Source organism: Hakea prostrata, chromosome 2 (genome assembly GCF_041222555.1).
Source record: "Hakea prostrata isolate BN-2017 chromosome 2, UWA_Hpros_2, whole genome shotgun sequence".
Lineage (NCBI taxonomy): Eukaryota > Viridiplantae > Streptophyta > Magnoliopsida > Proteales > Proteaceae > Hakea > Hakea prostrata.
Genome location: NC_142601.1, coordinates 2,389,051 through 2,408,074, shown reverse-complemented (window position 1 = coordinate 2,408,074; position 19,024 = coordinate 2,389,051). Strand labels below are relative to the sequence as shown.

The following is a 19,024-nucleotide window of genomic DNA, read 5'->3' as shown; positions in this document are numbered from 1 at the left end:
GATGTCAAAAGAGTCCAACAAAAATCCATCTAGATATTTCAAATATTTAAATTTTAAATTTAAAAGTTAATTTCAAATTTGAAAACCCTATACTTTCTCAACCTAGTTGTAAAAAGTCTTATCTCGACTACCTGTGACTATTGTAAAGAGTCCCATCTCAACTACCTGTGACTATTGCAAAGAGTCGTATCTATGTAAAACACTTGAGTTACTTCTATAAATAAAATTACTTACCCCATTAGTAAGTAATATAATGTCCAACCAAATACGAATTATTTCGCTAACTCTTCAAAGGAGACTACCCGACCACCCAAGTCGGCTCACACTAACCCTCGTCTCTTGTGAACAGGCTTTAGACCGACCTCTAGGGTTTGATTGCAGTTCACTCCAGTGGTCAAATTTGAACGCAACACCAGCAGTAAGCTTTCTTGTGCCAGGAAGGAATCACAAGATGTCATAAGCAATGTCTACCGGCCAAGATCAGCCCACGGCGTATGCACCTGCTTCTGAGTAAGATACTAAGAGGGATGGACCACAAACAACAGGTAGCAGTAAGCCATCTTGAGAGTGGGGAACCATGACACTTCTACCAGCACAAATGCACTGAGAATCCTGGCTAGGGCACATAAAATGTAATGAAAGACGTTGTCTTGGAGAAGGCAGGATTACTGAAACTAGTTAGAGTAACCGTGGCATGGTCACCTTGAGTTTCCCCAACTTTACAGAGAGAGCTTTCAATAACTTAGAAATCATTTTCTAATCTTCCCCTGAAAGTAATACAACCATGCGAAGTAACGATTGCAAAAGTAAAACGTTCCGGTTTGCAATTTCAATTCCTTTACCAATTGAGAGAAAACATAAACTCATGACTGCTTTTATTTTCTGCAGTTCCCTTCTCTTTCCCATTCATTTCTAGTCTTCCTGTATCCATCTATTCAACTTGCCACAAACATATTTATTTCCATAAAAAAAACTCCACAAATTTTTACATATTTTAGTTCATCGGAGGTCCTGACGAACTTGTTTCAATCACCATCGCTGAAAAATAGGTCTCACATTCCATGTGATTTGTACGAGTCACCTCAGAAGGGTTAATGAAAGAGCAGAAAAAGCCTTCATTCATTCATTCATGCCATTGGCTAGACTAAGCTCAACTTGCTGACAACAATTCCTTCCGAAGATTTCCACACTGTCGCACACCTAGAATTATAACTTGCCTTCTACCAATTAAAAAGCAAATAAAATGCACGTTTGGCACTGGACAGACATTCAAGATGCGCTTAAACATAGAAACCTATTCTCGGACATCAAACCAGTCAAAAACCTCTCGTGCTACATTTGTTTCTGTTCAGCTTCAGTTTCATCATTCTTAAGTGCCTTCAATTTTCGGTAACCCTTGTCTGTACCAAAAATCCTGAAAGACATAAAACAAAGAGCAGTAAGTACAACCAGCGCATAATAAACATGTTGAACTACAGTTTATTGCAAGGCATCTATAGTATCTATAGTCGAAGGATCCAAGTTTAATACGAGAGCCATGCGTCCATCTTATGTTTCTCAACCAACAAATTGAACCAAATGAAATTGCTGGGCATTGGGCAGTAACAACAGAATGACCCTCGTCGAACAAAATTCATCAACTCAACACATGCAATCTGCAAGTGAGATTGCATGTGTATCCTAATTGTAGAGACCATAAGTTGAGCAGTCAAAGATTGCTTCTGATATACGTCATTGAACATTCAAAATTAATTATCCAAAGCTGAATCCTAGCTATATTTGTGCCCCAGCAGGAAGTTACACCTATGGTTCATAGACACCATAACTATTTCAGTCTTTTTGAGAAAAACCAATTTAGTAGTCCATAAAATGTGCTGAGTGGAAGCTCAACTCTCTGGACAGACCCAAAATGACATGACCTCACGAACAAAAGTTTTAATAGATCTGTCACGAGTCATACAAAAAAAAAAAAAACTGAACTGCTTCAATTATTCAATCCCAGCACTTCACCAGCTTGAATCTCACAGCCTGGGTTGGTTGGGTTGACCAAATTCCAATTTTAATCGTCTTGTGGTATAAACCAGATAATACAGATGCAATCGCCAACTATTGATTGGTCAAAGAGGTCAATAAAGACATTTCAACTGGGCTTCAAATGGCAGTGCATATTAGTACAGCATTGAGCATATGCATGTTTAACCATCAGCACAACATGGCACAGCAACTCTAGAGTTGCAAGTAAAGCCCAGGGTTGATGATAGTCTGAAGGAACCCAAATCAATAAAGCCCATCCTAGCAACCCATCATAAGAGATTATTAGAAAGCTACCTACAAGATGCCTTCAAAAAACAAATGTCTTGTCAATTATCTATGGTTTATCAGTTAATTGTTGCACAACCCAGCATTTTGTTGCTTGATAAGGGTAACAGCAACTACAAAATGAGTTTCTCCCCATTGTATTGGTTCCTTAAGAAGTCAAATTGTCTTTTGGGATTTAACTCAACTGTCCAATGTTGGTCAAATTTCCATGAAAGGGCTGTGTTTGGGTGGCTAGACTAAACCCAACATCCTTGGCATTTGGGCCCTTTTTTTTTAATTAACATAATTTCTTTTTTCTCTTCTTACCCAGGTCAATAATTCAACTTACCTTCTATTTTTTTCGGGTGAATAATTTAACTTCAGTTGATCTGCATTTCCAAGCTATCATCCATATGTGACATCCAGCCATTAAGTATTCCAAATCAAATAAAATAGATAAACAGTTTAACTTGCTAGTGTTTGCTATCGGTTCCAAGCCCGGGTAAAGGACAAGGCTTCGTGCATCAAGTTGGCAGCCTGCACCCGGAAAAGAAAAAACACCCAGCCAAGCCAATTTTACATGGATCCAACAACTTTAAATGATAAAAGTTATACTAGGGCATTCCCTGACAAAATATGTAATGCACTATATTACGGCCCCGGTATAGTGACAAGTGGGCAAGCATTAGCTAGGGCATCCCCTATAAGTGACGCGCCATGTCGATGCTCGGATGTGGTGATAAGTAGGTAAGGATTCCTAAACTGTGGACGAGTGTGGTTAAAGAAGATGGTCCAAAAATGTAGAATCAGATTAGCATCTTGGGAAATAGAATCTTTAATAGGCTCACTTAGAATTAATAGATGTTATAAGGAAAAGAAAGACTAATATAGCTTGTTTTAGAGACTAAATGGAATAGGGGGAAAACTGAGACTAGATGTAAGGGGGAAAAAACTAAGGAGTTGGATGACTTTAAACTTTGGTACACTGCAGATAAAAGCAATAATAGTGGAGTAGGCATAATAGTGGATAAATTTAAAGAACAATTTGGTGGAGGTTAAAACATTAAGCGATAGGATTATAACTATCAAGCTTGTATTGGACAAAGAGATCAAAATATAATCAGCGCGTAGGCAACTCAAGTAGGACTGCATGAAAGTCCAAAGTTATAACTTTGGGAAAGTATGAATGAGTTAGTGCAAGGATTTCATCACGGAGAAAAGATTGTCAAAGAAGGAGGATCTAAATAGACAAATTGGGAAAGATCAAAGAGGCTATGAAAGTGTACATGGAAGATGTGATTTTGGAGAGAGATAAGGAAGGGATCTTAGTTTTAGATTTTGCTATTGCTTTTGATTTATCTATCATAAATACTTACTTCAAAAGGAGAGAAGAGCATTTAATTACCTTCAAAGGTGAGCATTATAGAAGCCAATAGATTTCTTCCTAACTAAAAGGTCAGATAGATTGTTGTGCAAGGATTGCAAGGTGATACTAGGAGAAAGCTTAACTACACAACATAGATTAGTGGTTTTGGATGTGTGCCTCACTCCACGAACTCATTTAAAGTGTGGGGTTAACTATCCTAGGATAAAGTGGTAGAACCTAAAAGGAGATTGCTTGAAATCTTCCACTAAGTAGTCAAACAGAGAAAGTGGGAATTTGAGGGGGACACTAATACGATGTGGAATAATATGACTAGACGTATTAAAAAGGTAAAGATGTCATTAGTGAATCAAAAGGAAAGCATCATTCTTTTAGAGAAACTTGGTAGTGGGATGGTGAGGTTCAAACAACCATTAAGAATATGAAAGCTAGCTTTAAGACATGGAAAAAGACTAAGGATGTAGAGCATGGTAATAAATTTAGCAAAATTTCAGCAGTCTCAAACCTACTGAAACAAAATTGAGTAAATTGACTGAATTTCAACGAGATTTCGATATTTCAGTGAAATTTCAAGAATTTCAAGGGGTTGTAATTGTAATTTGTAACTTGTAATTGAGATTTGACTTCTTCTCAATATTTGTTTTCACATTTTAGTAAAAGTTCCAATGCTTTCTTGTATATCCATGTTTAGAATTGCAAAAATACACAATTCAATTCCATCCACATATAGCTGGGCATGTGTGAATAAAAGCACCAATTTGTGTTAGGTTTTAGTTAAAAAAAAGAAGAAGAAGAAGATTGTAATTGTGTTTATTGGCCTTAAATTAGGTTGTAAACCAAAAATCAGGTTAAAAAACCACCAAAACCATCACTTGAAATTGTACCATGTTTCGCTGAAATTTCAGTAACTTGTCAAAACACTTAGTAGAAACGAAATTTCAAACCTTGATATAGAGTATCTCCAAAAGTACAAGTTGGCTACAAATGAAGCTATAAAAATTGTAGGAGAAGCAAGGGAGAAGAAGTATGAAAATATATATAATAAGCAAAGAACAAAGGAAGGCGAAAGAACTTTTTATAAGATGGCTAAAAGAAGGGACATGAAGAGTAAATATCTAGACCATACGCAAAGATGGTAAAGTATTAGTACATCATGATTCATGAGGACATCAAGAAGATATGAGAAGTTTATTTCTCGAACTTTTTTTTTTTAAGATTAACGTACTACATAAACATACTTCAGGTATCTATGACTAAAAAGATTAAACCATTTGTTATAGCACCATTTTTCAAACATATATACGAAGAATTGTCTTCGAAGTAAAAGAAGCTCTACAGGGGATGAAAGTAGGCAAAGCACAAAGCCTTCTTAAAATCCCAATAAAAGTATGGAAGAGCCTAAAAACCTAAGGGCAAGCTTGGTTAACCAAGTTATTTAATAAGATTATGAGCACAAGGTAAATGCTTGATGAATGGAGGAAAAGCATTGTGGTCCCAATTTACAAAAAATAAAGGAGATACTCAAAATTGTAATGACTACAAAGGCATAAAACTAATGAATCACACTATGAAATTATGGGAGAGAGTAATTAAAACCTGTTTGAGACAAGAACCACTAATACCGAGAACCAATTTGGTTTTATGCCTAGAAGATCTATAATGGAAGTTGTGTACATTATTAGGAGACTTATGAAAAGATACAGAGTGTAAGAAAGATCTTTATATGGACATTATTGACCTAGAAAAGCTTACGATAGAGCATTAATTTGGCATGTATTAGAAAAAATAAATGTTGCAAGTAAATATGTAGACATAGTTGCAGATATGTATGATGATTCATTGACAAGTGTAAGAACGGTAGGAGGACAAGGTGGTGAATTCTCAAATAGAATTAAGCTACACCAAGGATCAGCTTTGAGCCCAAATTTATTTGCACTTATAATGGAAATTTAACCAATGACATTGAAGATGAGGTTCTTTGGTTATGCTTTTTGATGATAATATTGTTTTGGTAGCTAAGACATAAGTAGGGGTTAACACCAAGTCGGAATCAAAAAGAACAACTTTAGAATCAAAAGGATTTAAAATTTAAACTAAGTAGAACAAAGATGGAATATCTAGTGTGTAACTCTTGGATGTGATTGGATAGACGATGAGGTGGTGAGACTTGATGAGAAGGAGATTCCACAAAACAATTATTTTAGGTACCCTAGCTCAATCATAAGTAAAGTAGGTGGTATAGACGATGATGTCTCCTAAAGAAGAGGATAGGTGTGTATGGAAGGATCATATAGATAACTCAATGTTACAGAAATGAGGATGCTAAGATGGATGAGTGACAAAACAAGAAGAATCATATAAAAGCTGGTCTCAGAGTAGTTCCAATAAAAGATAAGCTACGAGAAAGTCGATTCAGGTACCACAACCATGTTTAATGGAGGCCTTTAAATGCCCCTATAAGGAAAGGGGTTTAATCAGATTGAATGAATTAGAAGAACTAGGGTCAAACCTAAGAAAACCTTAAGAAAAGTGGCGTGAGAAAGGATATGCATAGCTTAAGCCTTGTATCTAGCATGGTAGTATGACCTCAAATAAAGCTAACTAGAAGGCAATGATCCATGTAGCCGACCCCATTTAGTTGGGAAAAGGCTTATTGTTATTGTTGTATCCCATGAAAGTTAATTGTGAAAAGCATTCTATACCCAAGAGCATCACAAAACCACATAAATGCTCTCATACATATCATTCTTAGCCTATTCCGCTCCTCAGCCCCAAGAAGGAAGGAATGATGAGCAAAAGTTATTCCAACCAAATGAAGTCGGCTACCAGGAGACCACGACAAAGGGCAATAATTAGAACGCGTGCTATGGCATTCTTGAGACAAATTAAGATTTATAAAGCTGCTTCCTATATCCCAATGGTACAATTCAATGGCAGAGCATCTACCAATCTTTCTATCCAATCTGGTAAAACTTAAAGATGTAAGGGCTACTAAGGTTGTTTGCTGAGACATAGCCTTTTTGTATCCCCAAGACTTCTGATAAACCACCCTACTGCTACAGCATAACCTATTTTGACTACAGACATTTCAAACCCAAGGAAGTTGTCCAACAAGAGCCCATAGCTTGTAGTCAATACCTGCAGGGCCAGAAAGAGCAACATGCAATTGCCAAGCTTTTTCCATTATTGGCTAGTCAGTCATATTTTACCCTGAAGGGCCTAACAAGGAACGAATAGAAGGGAAGGAGAAGAAAGAGGGGCAGAAAAGTGAGAGGAAAACATAATAGAATGATAAAGAGAGCAAGGAGAACAACAGTTGGGTTCCATAGGTCTCTAATCACAATTTTTTATCTGATTGTGATAGAGTAGTTTATATTAAGTTATACTCTCAACAAAAAGCACCTTTGATGAAAAACATGCCATTCCCATGAAGGCCAAGGACATACCCTATGAAATGAGTAGCTCTGACAAGTGTTTTAGACCAGATGTATATATCGGGTCACAGCCCGTGCTTTAATCTAAACAACATGATTCTCCTCTACACATTTCTTCTTGCATGCTCACTTTCACAGGCCTCCTTGCCTTCATTTTTCTTTTTTTTTGGGGGGGTAGGAACCTCCTTGCCTTCACTGACTTAAGTTGATGTGGGTTATATTGCATGCAGGCCTCCTTGCCTTCACTGATTTAAGTTGACGTGTATATTGCATGCACTCTTATTACACCCATACATTTTGAAAAATACTGTTGCTGATTATATGGGAGAAAAAATGACCAGGATGGGTGGAGGGAGACCTAAACAATTTCATTTTCTTGGGCTTTACGAAATTACAGAAAAGTTTAACACTGCTGGTATATTAGAAATTCAAACTTAGTAATCAGCCATTAAGCAAGTTTCAAAAGTTTAAGGCAACATGCTTATTAAGTACACAGATTGCAAGTAAACAAAAAGATGTGAATTACCAGAAAACATGAAATAATAAACGCAATTGAGCTAATTGATTACTTCCAATTGTATGACAAAAAGAATTCTCACAAATTTATGCTAAACATCGTTTTATGAATTGAGAAAAGATTCCCAATTCCACAAAGCTTGTCTGCTACAAAAAGCCTTATCTCAACTAAATGGGGACAGCAACATGGACCCTTGCTCTCCAATTTTCTATATTTGAGTCATACATGAATTTCAAACAAAATTTTGAAGAATCCATTTCAACTCAAATGAATATTTAACAAAGGCCAAAATAACTTACCAGTCCATATAAACAAATGTTGAAGAGTAGTTTCCAGACTTGGTATAAAGTAAACGATGATGATAGTCATGGAAATCAGCACTGCAAAATCAGGAAGAAAAAACATGTCACACAGAGCGAGAATAATAGACAAAAAGCAGAATCCTCTCACCTACCAACAAGACAAAGAGACATTTAACTCACCCCCCATAAATGGGAAACAAGTTTGAGGGACTCCACGGAAAATCATATCCACAATGTGCCTCATTTGTCTCCAAGACTCTTAGTACCATCCATAACCATAAAGTAATAAGATGAGGACCAGTTATAGCAGGACCCAAAATGGTAGCGAAGCCAAGGAACAATATCTCGGCTGGGTGAGCATATTCAGAATTCAGTCCAAATGGAGTAGCATATCTGTCCATTACAAAAGTTAACATGTTAGGCAGAAAAGATAGAATAGAAACAAAGCTTCCATTGCCATTGAATTTGTTATAGGTAAAAGCTGTAGTACTCACTCATGATGGACACTGTGGACATTTTGGTATAACCATTTTGTATGCAGAATTCTGTGGCCCCAGTAGAAAACAAAATCCTCAAGAATGAAGTAGAATAGTATTTGAAGCAAAACTACCTTCCTGAAAATAAATAAAATTTCTGAATAACTTCTAGTGGGACATTGCAAAATATAATAAGTGAAACACTGCAGATTGTCAATGCCAAAAAGGAATTGATACAGTTAATTCGGAAACAACAAAAGCATAGATGAAACCTAATTGCAGCAAAGCTATCTTCCTGAAAAATATAATTTTTCTAAAATACATGGAACACTGAAGATTTTGTAAACACAAAAAAGGAATTGATACAGCTCAGTTAGACACAACAGAAGCATTAGATTAGAGCCTAAATCTTTGATATAAAAAAATTTAGCATCTAAAGGACCTGAAAATACCAGGATGGCAATGGTAGAGTACTTCGCAAGCCCATGTATCTGAAGGCAGGATAGGACAATATCATAAGCGGCAAGTTCACACTGACATGATACAACAATAGGCGTGTAATACATTTCTCCTGAGCAGCTGTGGTGTTGTTTTTGGTCTGGCAGATAACAGCAATTTACTAGTCAGATCACAAGGGTCATGTAAGATGCAAACACGACACCATAAAAATGCATGGTAATACATCACAGAAAAGAATAATGGAAAAGTGGGGAACTACCGAACTACCATGATTAGAATCTTAATATTCACGATTTAACCTTAGCCTACAACTACAACAACAACCATAACCTTAGCCCAACTAAATGTGATCAGCTACATGAATCTCATAGATGAAAATATATATGATTTAATGTTACGTTGAAATTCAATATAATCTTAATGCATCTGAACCCTAGCACAAAAAATACTACAGTGTTGATGAGAAGAGTCTTATTCTATCCAAGTCTGCAATTTGCATTTCAGTATGTAAGTCAAAGGGCTCAAGAAATATTACAATAACTATGGTTACAGCATCCAGCATTTGGAAAAGTGGGGAGGGGTTGGATTCCTAAGCATCTATATTTTAAGATTGCATAGACTAAGTTTTACTGATAAAATTGAGTTTTACTATGATGTGTACTAGTAATGGCCAGGTGCAGCACATAATATTTCTCATTAGCACTTCACTGAATTGTCTACCTTACCACAAAAAAGAAAATAATAATAATAATGATCAGAGATTAAAGCATCAATAAAGCTTTGATATCTTTAAAGCCACGACATTTGATCACAAGGGATCTCCTAGAGGTTCCTACCCAGATGGGGTCAACATTTAGCAATCCATGAAAGTGATTCGACATTCATATGAAAAGACAAAATTCTGATTTCACTAACTATGCTCATGAAATAAGAGAAAATTTTGAAGTAAACAAATATTATTAAGAACGGAAGAGATAATACCACATATCATGTTGCTTGTGTATAATACATATAAGAGACAACAAAAATTATGATAACTAAAGTTGCATATGGAAATGCTGAGAAAAATGCATCTCTTGGTAATCGAAAAATATTTCTGACAAAAGCAGATATATTACCATTGTTGTTTGTATACTATATAAACAATAAGAAACAATGGAAGTCTAGCCAACTAAGGCTGCATATAACAATGTTAAGAAAAATATTTCTGGCATTTAGTACTTTATAGAAACACATTTGGGTCAGGACATGTACGTGATGCTGATCCTTTTTTTTAACTTTTTGGAATGAACAGTAAAAAAAACATTTCTTGGTCATTTGAGAAGTGGTTGTTAAGAAACAGAAACAAATTGGGCATCGAAGATAGACCCAACTTATATGATTAGTCTCACCCCTAACATAGAGCAGAAGACATGAAATGAACCAGTTAAAAAAAAAAACATTTCTTGGTCATTTGAGAAGTGTTGTCTAAGAAACAGAAACAAAATTGGACATCAAAGATTCACCCAAGTTATATGACTAGTCTCAATTCTCCGCTAACATAGAAGACATAATATTATTAATATGAACTCCATATATTTCTGTATTTATTGATCTAGAAAAAGCTTATGATAGAGTTTAAGAATGTTAATTTGGCAAGTACTAAAATAAAAAATGTTGTAAGTAAATAAGTGGACATAGTAAACGATATATATGATGGTTCAATCACAAGTACAAGACCCGGGGGGGGGGGGGAGAACGTGAATTCCAGATAAGAGTTGGGCTTCATCAAGGATCAACTTTAAGCTCATATTTATCTGCACTTATAATGGATGATTTAACCAAAGACATTCAAGATGAGGTTACTTGGTGTATGCTTTTTGTTGATGATACTGTTTTGGTAGATGAGAGACAAGTTAAAATTAATTCCAAGTTAGAATCATAAAAAGAAACTTTGGAATCAAAAGGCTTTAAACTAAGTAGATCAAAGACAGGAAATCTACTGTGTAACTTTGGTTGTGATCAAATGGATGATGAGGGGTGGAGAAAGGAGACTACTTTAGGTACCTTGGCTCAATCATAAATAAAAAAGGTGATATAGAAAATATTGTTTCCCAAAGAATAAAAATGGGGTTGATGAAGTGAAGAGGTGCGTCAGGGTCTTCTGTGATTTACGTTCTTTAAAGTTCAAAGAAAAATTATACAAGCTCTTCATACGACCAGCTATGATGTGTGGTGGAGAGTATTGGGCTGTTAAGAAACATCATATAGGTAAGTTCATTGTAGCTGAAACGAAGATGCTAAGATGGATGAGTGGCATAACTAAGAAGGATAAAGTAATGACGATCATATTAGAGCTGGTTTAGGAGTAGTTCTAATAAATGATGAGCTACAAGAAAGTTGATTGATGAGCAACGTCCACATTTAACAAAAGCCCTTAAAAGCCCCAGACCGAAGAAGTGACATAATACAAATTGTAGGAAGTAGAGGAACTAGGGGCAAACCTAAGATAACCTAAAGATAAGTGGTGAGAAAGGATATGCTATAGCTTAGGTCTTGTATCTAGTATGGCCTCAAACAAAGCTGACTGGGAAGTAAGAACTCATGTAGCTGAACCCATTTAGTTGGGACAAGGCTTAACCATATAACATTTGATGGTACAAGAGTATCCCTAATTAATAGAAACAAACAAAAAAGATATCTCTGAGTTTCTGAATCAGAAATATTTAAGTTGGAGCCAGAAAAACCCTAATTTTCTGAGAAGGTACTTATAGGCTATGTTTGAAAGTCTGTACAGTAGAAGCAATTCTGACATTCCTCGTATTTTTTGTGTTTTCCAACTAATAAAACTGATCAGCAGGGGATTGCTAACTGCTACTATCGTAGGATTGCATAGTTCATGTAACAAAATGCAGGTTCAAATTGGCTTATTAAAATCAGCTTCCATAAATGAAACATGAGAGAGAGAGACGCCTGAGGTCCAAAAGTTGCAACTACAATAAAAGCAATGATCCACCAGACATCCATGAAGTAACAATTTCACTACTGGTGAAGAAAAAAATACCTGAGAAAAAATTAGAAATTTTGTTGTCAGGGGCAAAAAGGGGAGAAAGATCCTCTGTAAGGATTGCACTAGCTAGTACTAGCGCAAGACTCGAGAGGGTCTCTTTCCCCTTTTCCTTTCCTATTTTGAGTAGGTACTATAAATACTCCATTAGGGTCTGTGAATAAAGCACAATTCTCTGAGAAACAACTCAGCTTACAACAAGATTACAATAAATCACTTTTCATGTCTCAATCAATTTGGCTGCACGGGATTCAAGTAACATGAACAGAAGAAATTTTAAATGCTTTCCGATACCCATGATCAAACATTAATTTTTACCAGGAGCAAAGGGGAAGGTAGTAAGAAAGGAGATATTAACAACTTAGATAATGATTAGATATGGATGAAAGATCATTCAGGTAAGCAGAGATAGCAAATATCCAATTGCTCATCGAGTTCAAATTATAAAAAAAAAACACAAAACAAATACCCTCGTGAAAGGGTACCTTGAATCAAAAAATATTTGTTCACTCATTATTATATTTCATATGTAAGTTCAAAACTAAAGGTAGGATGTCTAATGAATGTTACAAGGAGAATAACTTTTTACAAGGCTTCACTATGATAGCCCTTCCATAAGGTTCTCCATTCTAAGTTGAAGGACTTGTCTCATAAATCAACTGCCAGATGGGAAGGCCCTGAATTGGGTTACCTTCTGTCAAATTTCATATAAATACTTTCACCTTTGTGTTCTTAGTTTTTGGGCCAAATTCGCACCAAGTTGAATTTTCAATTCATATTCAGAGCTCCAGTGCTCCACTGAGGAAAATTATGAAGGGTAAAACATAAAAGACAGCTATTATGATAACATAAGCAACATATCCAATATTTAAGCCACAGAACTAACATTTTGCAGATATTTAGGCGGTCATGAAGAAACAGGTTAACTGGGCATTCAAAAATTTTGGCTGTGTAAGTAATGGAAAATTATGTACATCAATATACATGAAGTATTCCCAAAACGTCAAAGTTTTCCTGGTTCATCTGTTCTAAGTTTTTCCTTGGTGAGATACTAATGAAATCAATAGATGAAGTACATACAACAGTTCATCTATAACTCTAACTGGATTTTAGTAAGCTTTAGAAGATGTAGGTGTTTATACATCGTATATGCACATTTGTTTTTTGTGGTCACTTTCTTGTGTTCCTCAGTAAGTAAAGATTATTCTTATTGTTATATCTACTCTCTCATTTAAGCCTCATAGCGTGCAGGAAAGTTTAAGAAACATGTGAAGATGTATTTGCAACAGAGTGATAAAACCTTAAACTCCCTTGATTCTAAAAAAAACTCCTAAAGAAAGAGAAAATAAGAGGGACAGCAGTGAAATAAGGAAAAAGAAGACATGCTCTAGACATAGATTACAAACCATTAGAAACACCAATTTTACTGAACAGAGAGTCAGAAATGAACCTCCTGATGAACACACACTATATGGCCATGGTAATTGATTAACTGAGGTACTCAATTTCTATATAATGGAAGTCACTCCCTAATCCAGATGTAAACAGTATCACTACAGCTGAAGAGAAAATCATAAAATGAAGAAGAGAGAATCTGATTTCTGAATGAAAGAAATGTTTGCATCAGCTCCTGTTGGATAAAAGGAAGTATAACATCGAAAAGATCAAAGCACTATCAGGTCAACGTCAAACAACCTTCCATGAGCACTAGGCATTTTTTTATCACGTAAGAGTACAGATTTAAAACTTAGATTGAAGAATTCATCTAGAAGTGACACTTCAAAGCTTAATAAACATGAATTGTCTGAAAATCACTGCACAGAACCATAGAGACAATAAACAAGGACTTTAAGAAACAACACTAGTATACAGCAAGTGACTGTTCCAAGACTCAACAATTCTCTTTTAGACAACCTCTTAATACCCTCCTATTCTGTTCATGGAAGGAGCAGCACAAGTACTTGCCAATAAGAGTAAATACTAAAAACAGCCAGGAATATCCATATCCATTCCAACCACATCAATGTGGGTCATACCATGGAGCCAACCAAGCCATCCATTTTCTTCATTTAAAATCAATATTTATTTAGGGTGGACCTCATGCACCGGTAGCATTACCCCATTATGACCAGGTGGTCACAGGAGTCAAGAAGCAACAACCGCTCCCGCCCCCGGTGGACGTGGAAACAAGAGTACGGTTACGTACGTAATGATTCTCTCCAGAACCCATACTAACAGCAGCCTTATGCACTGGGTATGCCTCTTATTTTATTATTTCTTAGACAGTATTTAGAAATCTGAGAAGAGAGTAAGTACCTGAATCTTGTACTTGCTCAGATATCCTGATCTTTCAAGAAATATGAAAGGAAGTCCGGACAAGAAAAAGACGCTTTCATGAAGAATGAAACTTCCCAGAGAAGCCAGTTGAAAATCACTGAAATGAGTGATTAGGTACTGTATCACATAAAACAAGAAGTCTCACAATCAAATGAGAAATACATTTCGTGAAATTTTGGATTATACAAGACTGTAAGTAGAACATCTGAAATCTATACCAAACTCAATCATCACTGCAGAGTGCATATCCTCATACAGAAGTGACCTTTAACGTAGAAGATGATTTCAAAAATATAAATATCAGCTCTAAAAGTTCAAAATACTTATGATTTCTTCAACCAAAAAAGAGAGAGTATCATCATGCGTTAATCCACCAAAAGAGTATCAATACGAATTCCATTAGTTGAGTCAAACATAATCCAAAATGTAATCGGAGACATTGTGTATATACGTAAAATATAATATTATCACAAGATGCAGATTAACCTAAATGTGAAGACAAAGAAGGGGGAATGTCCAGGTGTTATTTTCATGAGTCCACTAGTTGAAGTTGAAACATAATAACGACTAACATCTGTCAATTAGCGACCGTCTTCAAGCTTCCACTTACCAACACCTCTTCCATTGAAACAGAATGTTACTAGAAGAGAACGAATTTGGAGGAACATCTTAATCAGAAACAAATCGGTCCAATTCAATCAATCACCGGATACTCGTTCGAACAACATTCGTTGAAGAAATAATCAAATCCTACTACGAATAAAAAGCCTATTCTTTTTTAAAGATTTCCAAAGGTTTAGTCATCTACGGTGAAAAGAGAGAAGAGAATCCAAACAGAATCGGCATTACTCAAACAAGAAACTTGAATAGATGAAGAGAAACTTCATCGAATTCTACAGCTACTCAAAACCGCCGAAAATTGAATAAGCGATCAGTTGTAGAAGTAAAAGTGCAAATGATAATAATAGATACAATACCAGCCAGCCAGATTCAAGAAGTGACGCCATTAATTACTGAACAGGAAAGCTTGGTCTTAACTCTCGGTCAAGGAAGACGAAAAAAAAATGGAGTCGAGGCACGGAGATATATAGTCGCAGTTGAGAAGGGAACAGAGCTTGTTGTGAAGAAGCCCTATTTCTGGTAGAAGACACAACAACACCACCACCACCACTACCTCCACCATTAATTCATTAGCAAATCCATTGCCATGACAGACTGTCCATGTGAGAAAATCCAGTTTTTATTTGCTTTCCTTCACTTTTTTAAAAACAAAGAATTTCTTCTTTCCCTAACACCCCAACCTTGGCTCCTAAACACGCTAATTAAAGCCCTTCCAAGTTCCAGGTACCCATCACAGGGTTCTCTTTTCCTTTTCAAAACCCACCAAGGCCCAACATGACATGGCCACAACGTAGTCACAGATTGTGATATTTTGTCACGTTTTCCCTAATATTCCCAAGTTACCCTTAGCTTCTATTTAAACAAAATGCATCAGTGGTGACAAAATTCTGATATTTTTAGACCAAAAAAAAAAGAAAATTCTGATATTTTTTGAAAAATAAACTGATAATAAAAAATACAACACCTCCACAAGAGTCCAAGGTGAGAAAATGCTGTTAAGAGTGACTAGGACCTTTGAAATGGAATTTCTATAAACGGCAAGTGTGTTCTTTTCAGAATCTAGGTCTTTATTTGTCACGGTAGAGGTTTGTGTTGCTTGCACGCACCTTGATTATATCCTTAGAGGGAGCTTTATCGTCCGCAAGAGTCGAACCCATGACCTCTTCAATGAAAAGTATGGATCTTACCACTCTACTAACTCTATATTGATTTTTTTTTCACATTTTTTCACCATACAATAGAAGCTCACATGGGGTTTATTGGAAGTTTTTGTCTTTTTTTTTTTTTTTTTTTTTTTTGTCTAAACATTATACCTCTATTTGTATAGTAAAGAAGTGTTACAAGAGCACAAAATTAACAACCGGATGCATGCAATGCACAGTGGCAGAGCCATGTTGGGGCCAAAGAGTATAATTTGTTGAAATCCCCCGAATTTTTTGAAATTTTAAATTATACCTATATTTTTTGTTATTTCTCTCACTTTACATGTGAAATACCACTATTTGGCCCCCTCTCAAAATTTTAAAATAAATATTTAAGGTAAAGATAATGGGTACAAATGTCATTTTTAATCATTATCTAATGGTTATCATTAAATCTCTAGTTTTAAGGAATAAAATGTTAAATTTTAATTAAAAACTAACTAACGATCCACGAATTTCTCCCTATATATTCTCTTATATTTTCATTCATATTTATTCTCTCATGAATCTCCTCTTTTATTCGTATTTTTTTCTCTCTTTTTTTCTCACATGTTTCACAAAATATTGGAGTAGTTAGCAAACATTAGATATTTCTTAAATCTTCTCCACAGTTTATCGGTATTCACTCTCTCTTTCTCAAATTATTCATCTCTCTCACACACACTCACGATTTTTCTAGTATTTTTTTCATAAAGCATAATTTGTTTTCGTTGTTCTTTCTTTCTCCTATATTTTTTATTCTACAAATAACAATTTAAATCTCATTAGAATTAAGCCATTGATTTTATCATACCTAATCATAATCATTGATTTTATTTTTGAATTGGAGGGGTGGAAATGATAAAAGAATACTATTTACATGTGGAGGCAGCTTGGACCCAGGAAAATAATCCACAATCATTATCACGAAGTGTTAGAAGAAAGGCAAAGTGGAAAAGACCAACGGAAGGGTGGTTAAAATGCAATGTAGATGCTGCCGTTGGTAAAGAAGATTTCAATCAAATTGGAGGGGTTTTTCGCAGCTCAAAAGGGGTGTACTTGGGAGGTTTTGTGCATAGAATCCCTAAGACAAGTGTTCTCAAAACTGAACTCCATGCTATTTGTGTAGGCATATGCTATGTATTAGAAAAGAAATATGTTATCTGTTTATGTGGAGTCTGACTCTTCACAAGCAATCGATTGTTTGAAACCAAGTGCTCAAAATCAAGGAAGGATGACAAGGATTATTATAGTGATTCAAGAGTTGGTAGATTTGCATGGAAATATTATCATTACTCATACTAATAGAGAAGCAAATAAGGTTGCCGATTGGATGGCAAAGAGAACAACAACATTGGAGTCTCCTACGCATTTCTTTCAGGAACCCCTTCAAGGTATAGAGGAGTTCCTTCAAGTGGATCGTTTGACCAGCTCTCTTTAAATTGATTTGGGTTTTTTAACCCCGTGATGTATAAAAAAAAAAAAAAGTCCAACCTCCCATGGGGAGGTCCTGGATTCGCACCAGTGGCACCTATATTAGTAATATTCCCCCACCCTAAATATAAACTCTTCAGATTCAAAAAAAAAAAAAAAATCTCTCATAAAGTTTCGATTCCTCTACTAATAGCAATTTAAATTTTAAATTTTAAATTTTATTAGTTTTTTTTTTGGGCCCCGTTTTCCGGGCGCCGGTGGGGTGGCCCCGGGCGCTCCCGGCGCGCCCCCCCCTCGTGGTTTAAATTTTATTAGTTGGATGTTTAAATTTCTACCATTAATATTATTATATCTAATCATAATCATTGATTTTTTTAATTAATTTATGATAAATTGGGTATTTATCCCATATTTAATTAATCCACTTCAAATCAATCATTTTCTCCTATAATTTCTCCCCCAATTTCTTTTTCACATTTTTTCTTTCATGATTTTTAAAGTTTTTCTCCACCATTTTAGTCCTTACTTTATTTTAATATATTTTTTATAATTTACTTATATAATTGTGTTATCTATATTTTAATCCTCATACTAATTTATCTAAATTTTTATTGTAGATACCACATCATAATATAATAAAATATTTTAAGATGGGAGCCACAGTGGTTCGCCTCCGACAATGCAAAAAAAAGGTTTCATTGATTGATTCATGTTTTATCAATTTTTTTTCCCATATATTTATTATTTTCTATTGCTTTTTTTTTCTTTCATTTTTCAATTCTCTTTCAATGTGATCTCACCAATTCAATTGATCTATGTTCTAATACAGATTCTCGGCGTGCGTCTATCCAAACCGCTCTGATGCATACCCTATTTTCTAAGTTTTTTTAGATGATTTAAGAAAAAACTATCCTATTTGGAATTCATGGATACTGTTGTCATTTTACAACTGGAAGGGAATAATTATGATGTAGGCATGTAGCACACACACGTGAAAAGGACATACCTGACCAACCCAGTATATTTTCAATATGGATTGACAATGATGTCAAATGTTAATGGAAGAAATAATTTAGGAAAAACAAGAAATGGGACGGAAGAAGAATGGGTAGGATTTGGATTTCCTCCACCCGACGTCACGGTGCATTCAATTTTCTCTTCTCATAGTCCATCTAATACAGGTCATTCTGGTCATTCGAGGGATGTAAACGGATCGAATTCTGATCAATAATGGTAATACTATATCCGCATCCTATAATATTCAAACGGATTCAATAATATCCTTTTAGTAATCGAATAGATTTGGATACCCCTAAACGGATGTTGATGCAAATTTGAAAGCGGATTTTGGTTATCCATTTGCATCATACTCTTCATCACATACTAAGAGGTGGGAACCCCTTGTGAAGAAATGTGAAGAAAACCCTAACTCTGTCTTGGCAAATAGGAGAATCTGGATTCACCTGATCCAAACAAACTTCTACCTCAATTGAAGGAGAAGACAACCAAGATCTTGGGAGAGGATCATTGTTGCA

General features: G+C 35.4%; 1 protein-coding gene across 1 annotated transcript; it reads right to left on the bottom strand.

Moving 5' to 3' along the window:
• Positions 1 to 758: 758 nt before the first annotated feature.
• Positions 759 to 15,551, bottom strand: LOC149023245 (methylsterol monooxygenase 2-2-like). Its single transcript, XM_089143800.1, has 7 exons — positions 15,231 to 15,551; positions 14,233 to 14,370; positions 8,864 to 9,009; positions 8,430 to 8,549; positions 8,116 to 8,328; positions 7,933 to 8,013; positions 759 to 1,414 (listed from the first exon to the last, which is right to left on the bottom strand). The coding sequence occupies exons 1-7, from the start codon at positions 15,258 to 15,260 to the stop codon at positions 1,333 to 1,335; spliced, it is 810 nt and encodes a 269-aa protein (XP_088999926.1). The 5' UTR covers positions 15,261 to 15,551; the 3' UTR covers positions 759 to 1,332.
• Between the last annotated feature and the right edge of the window lie 3,473 nt (positions 15,552 to 19,024).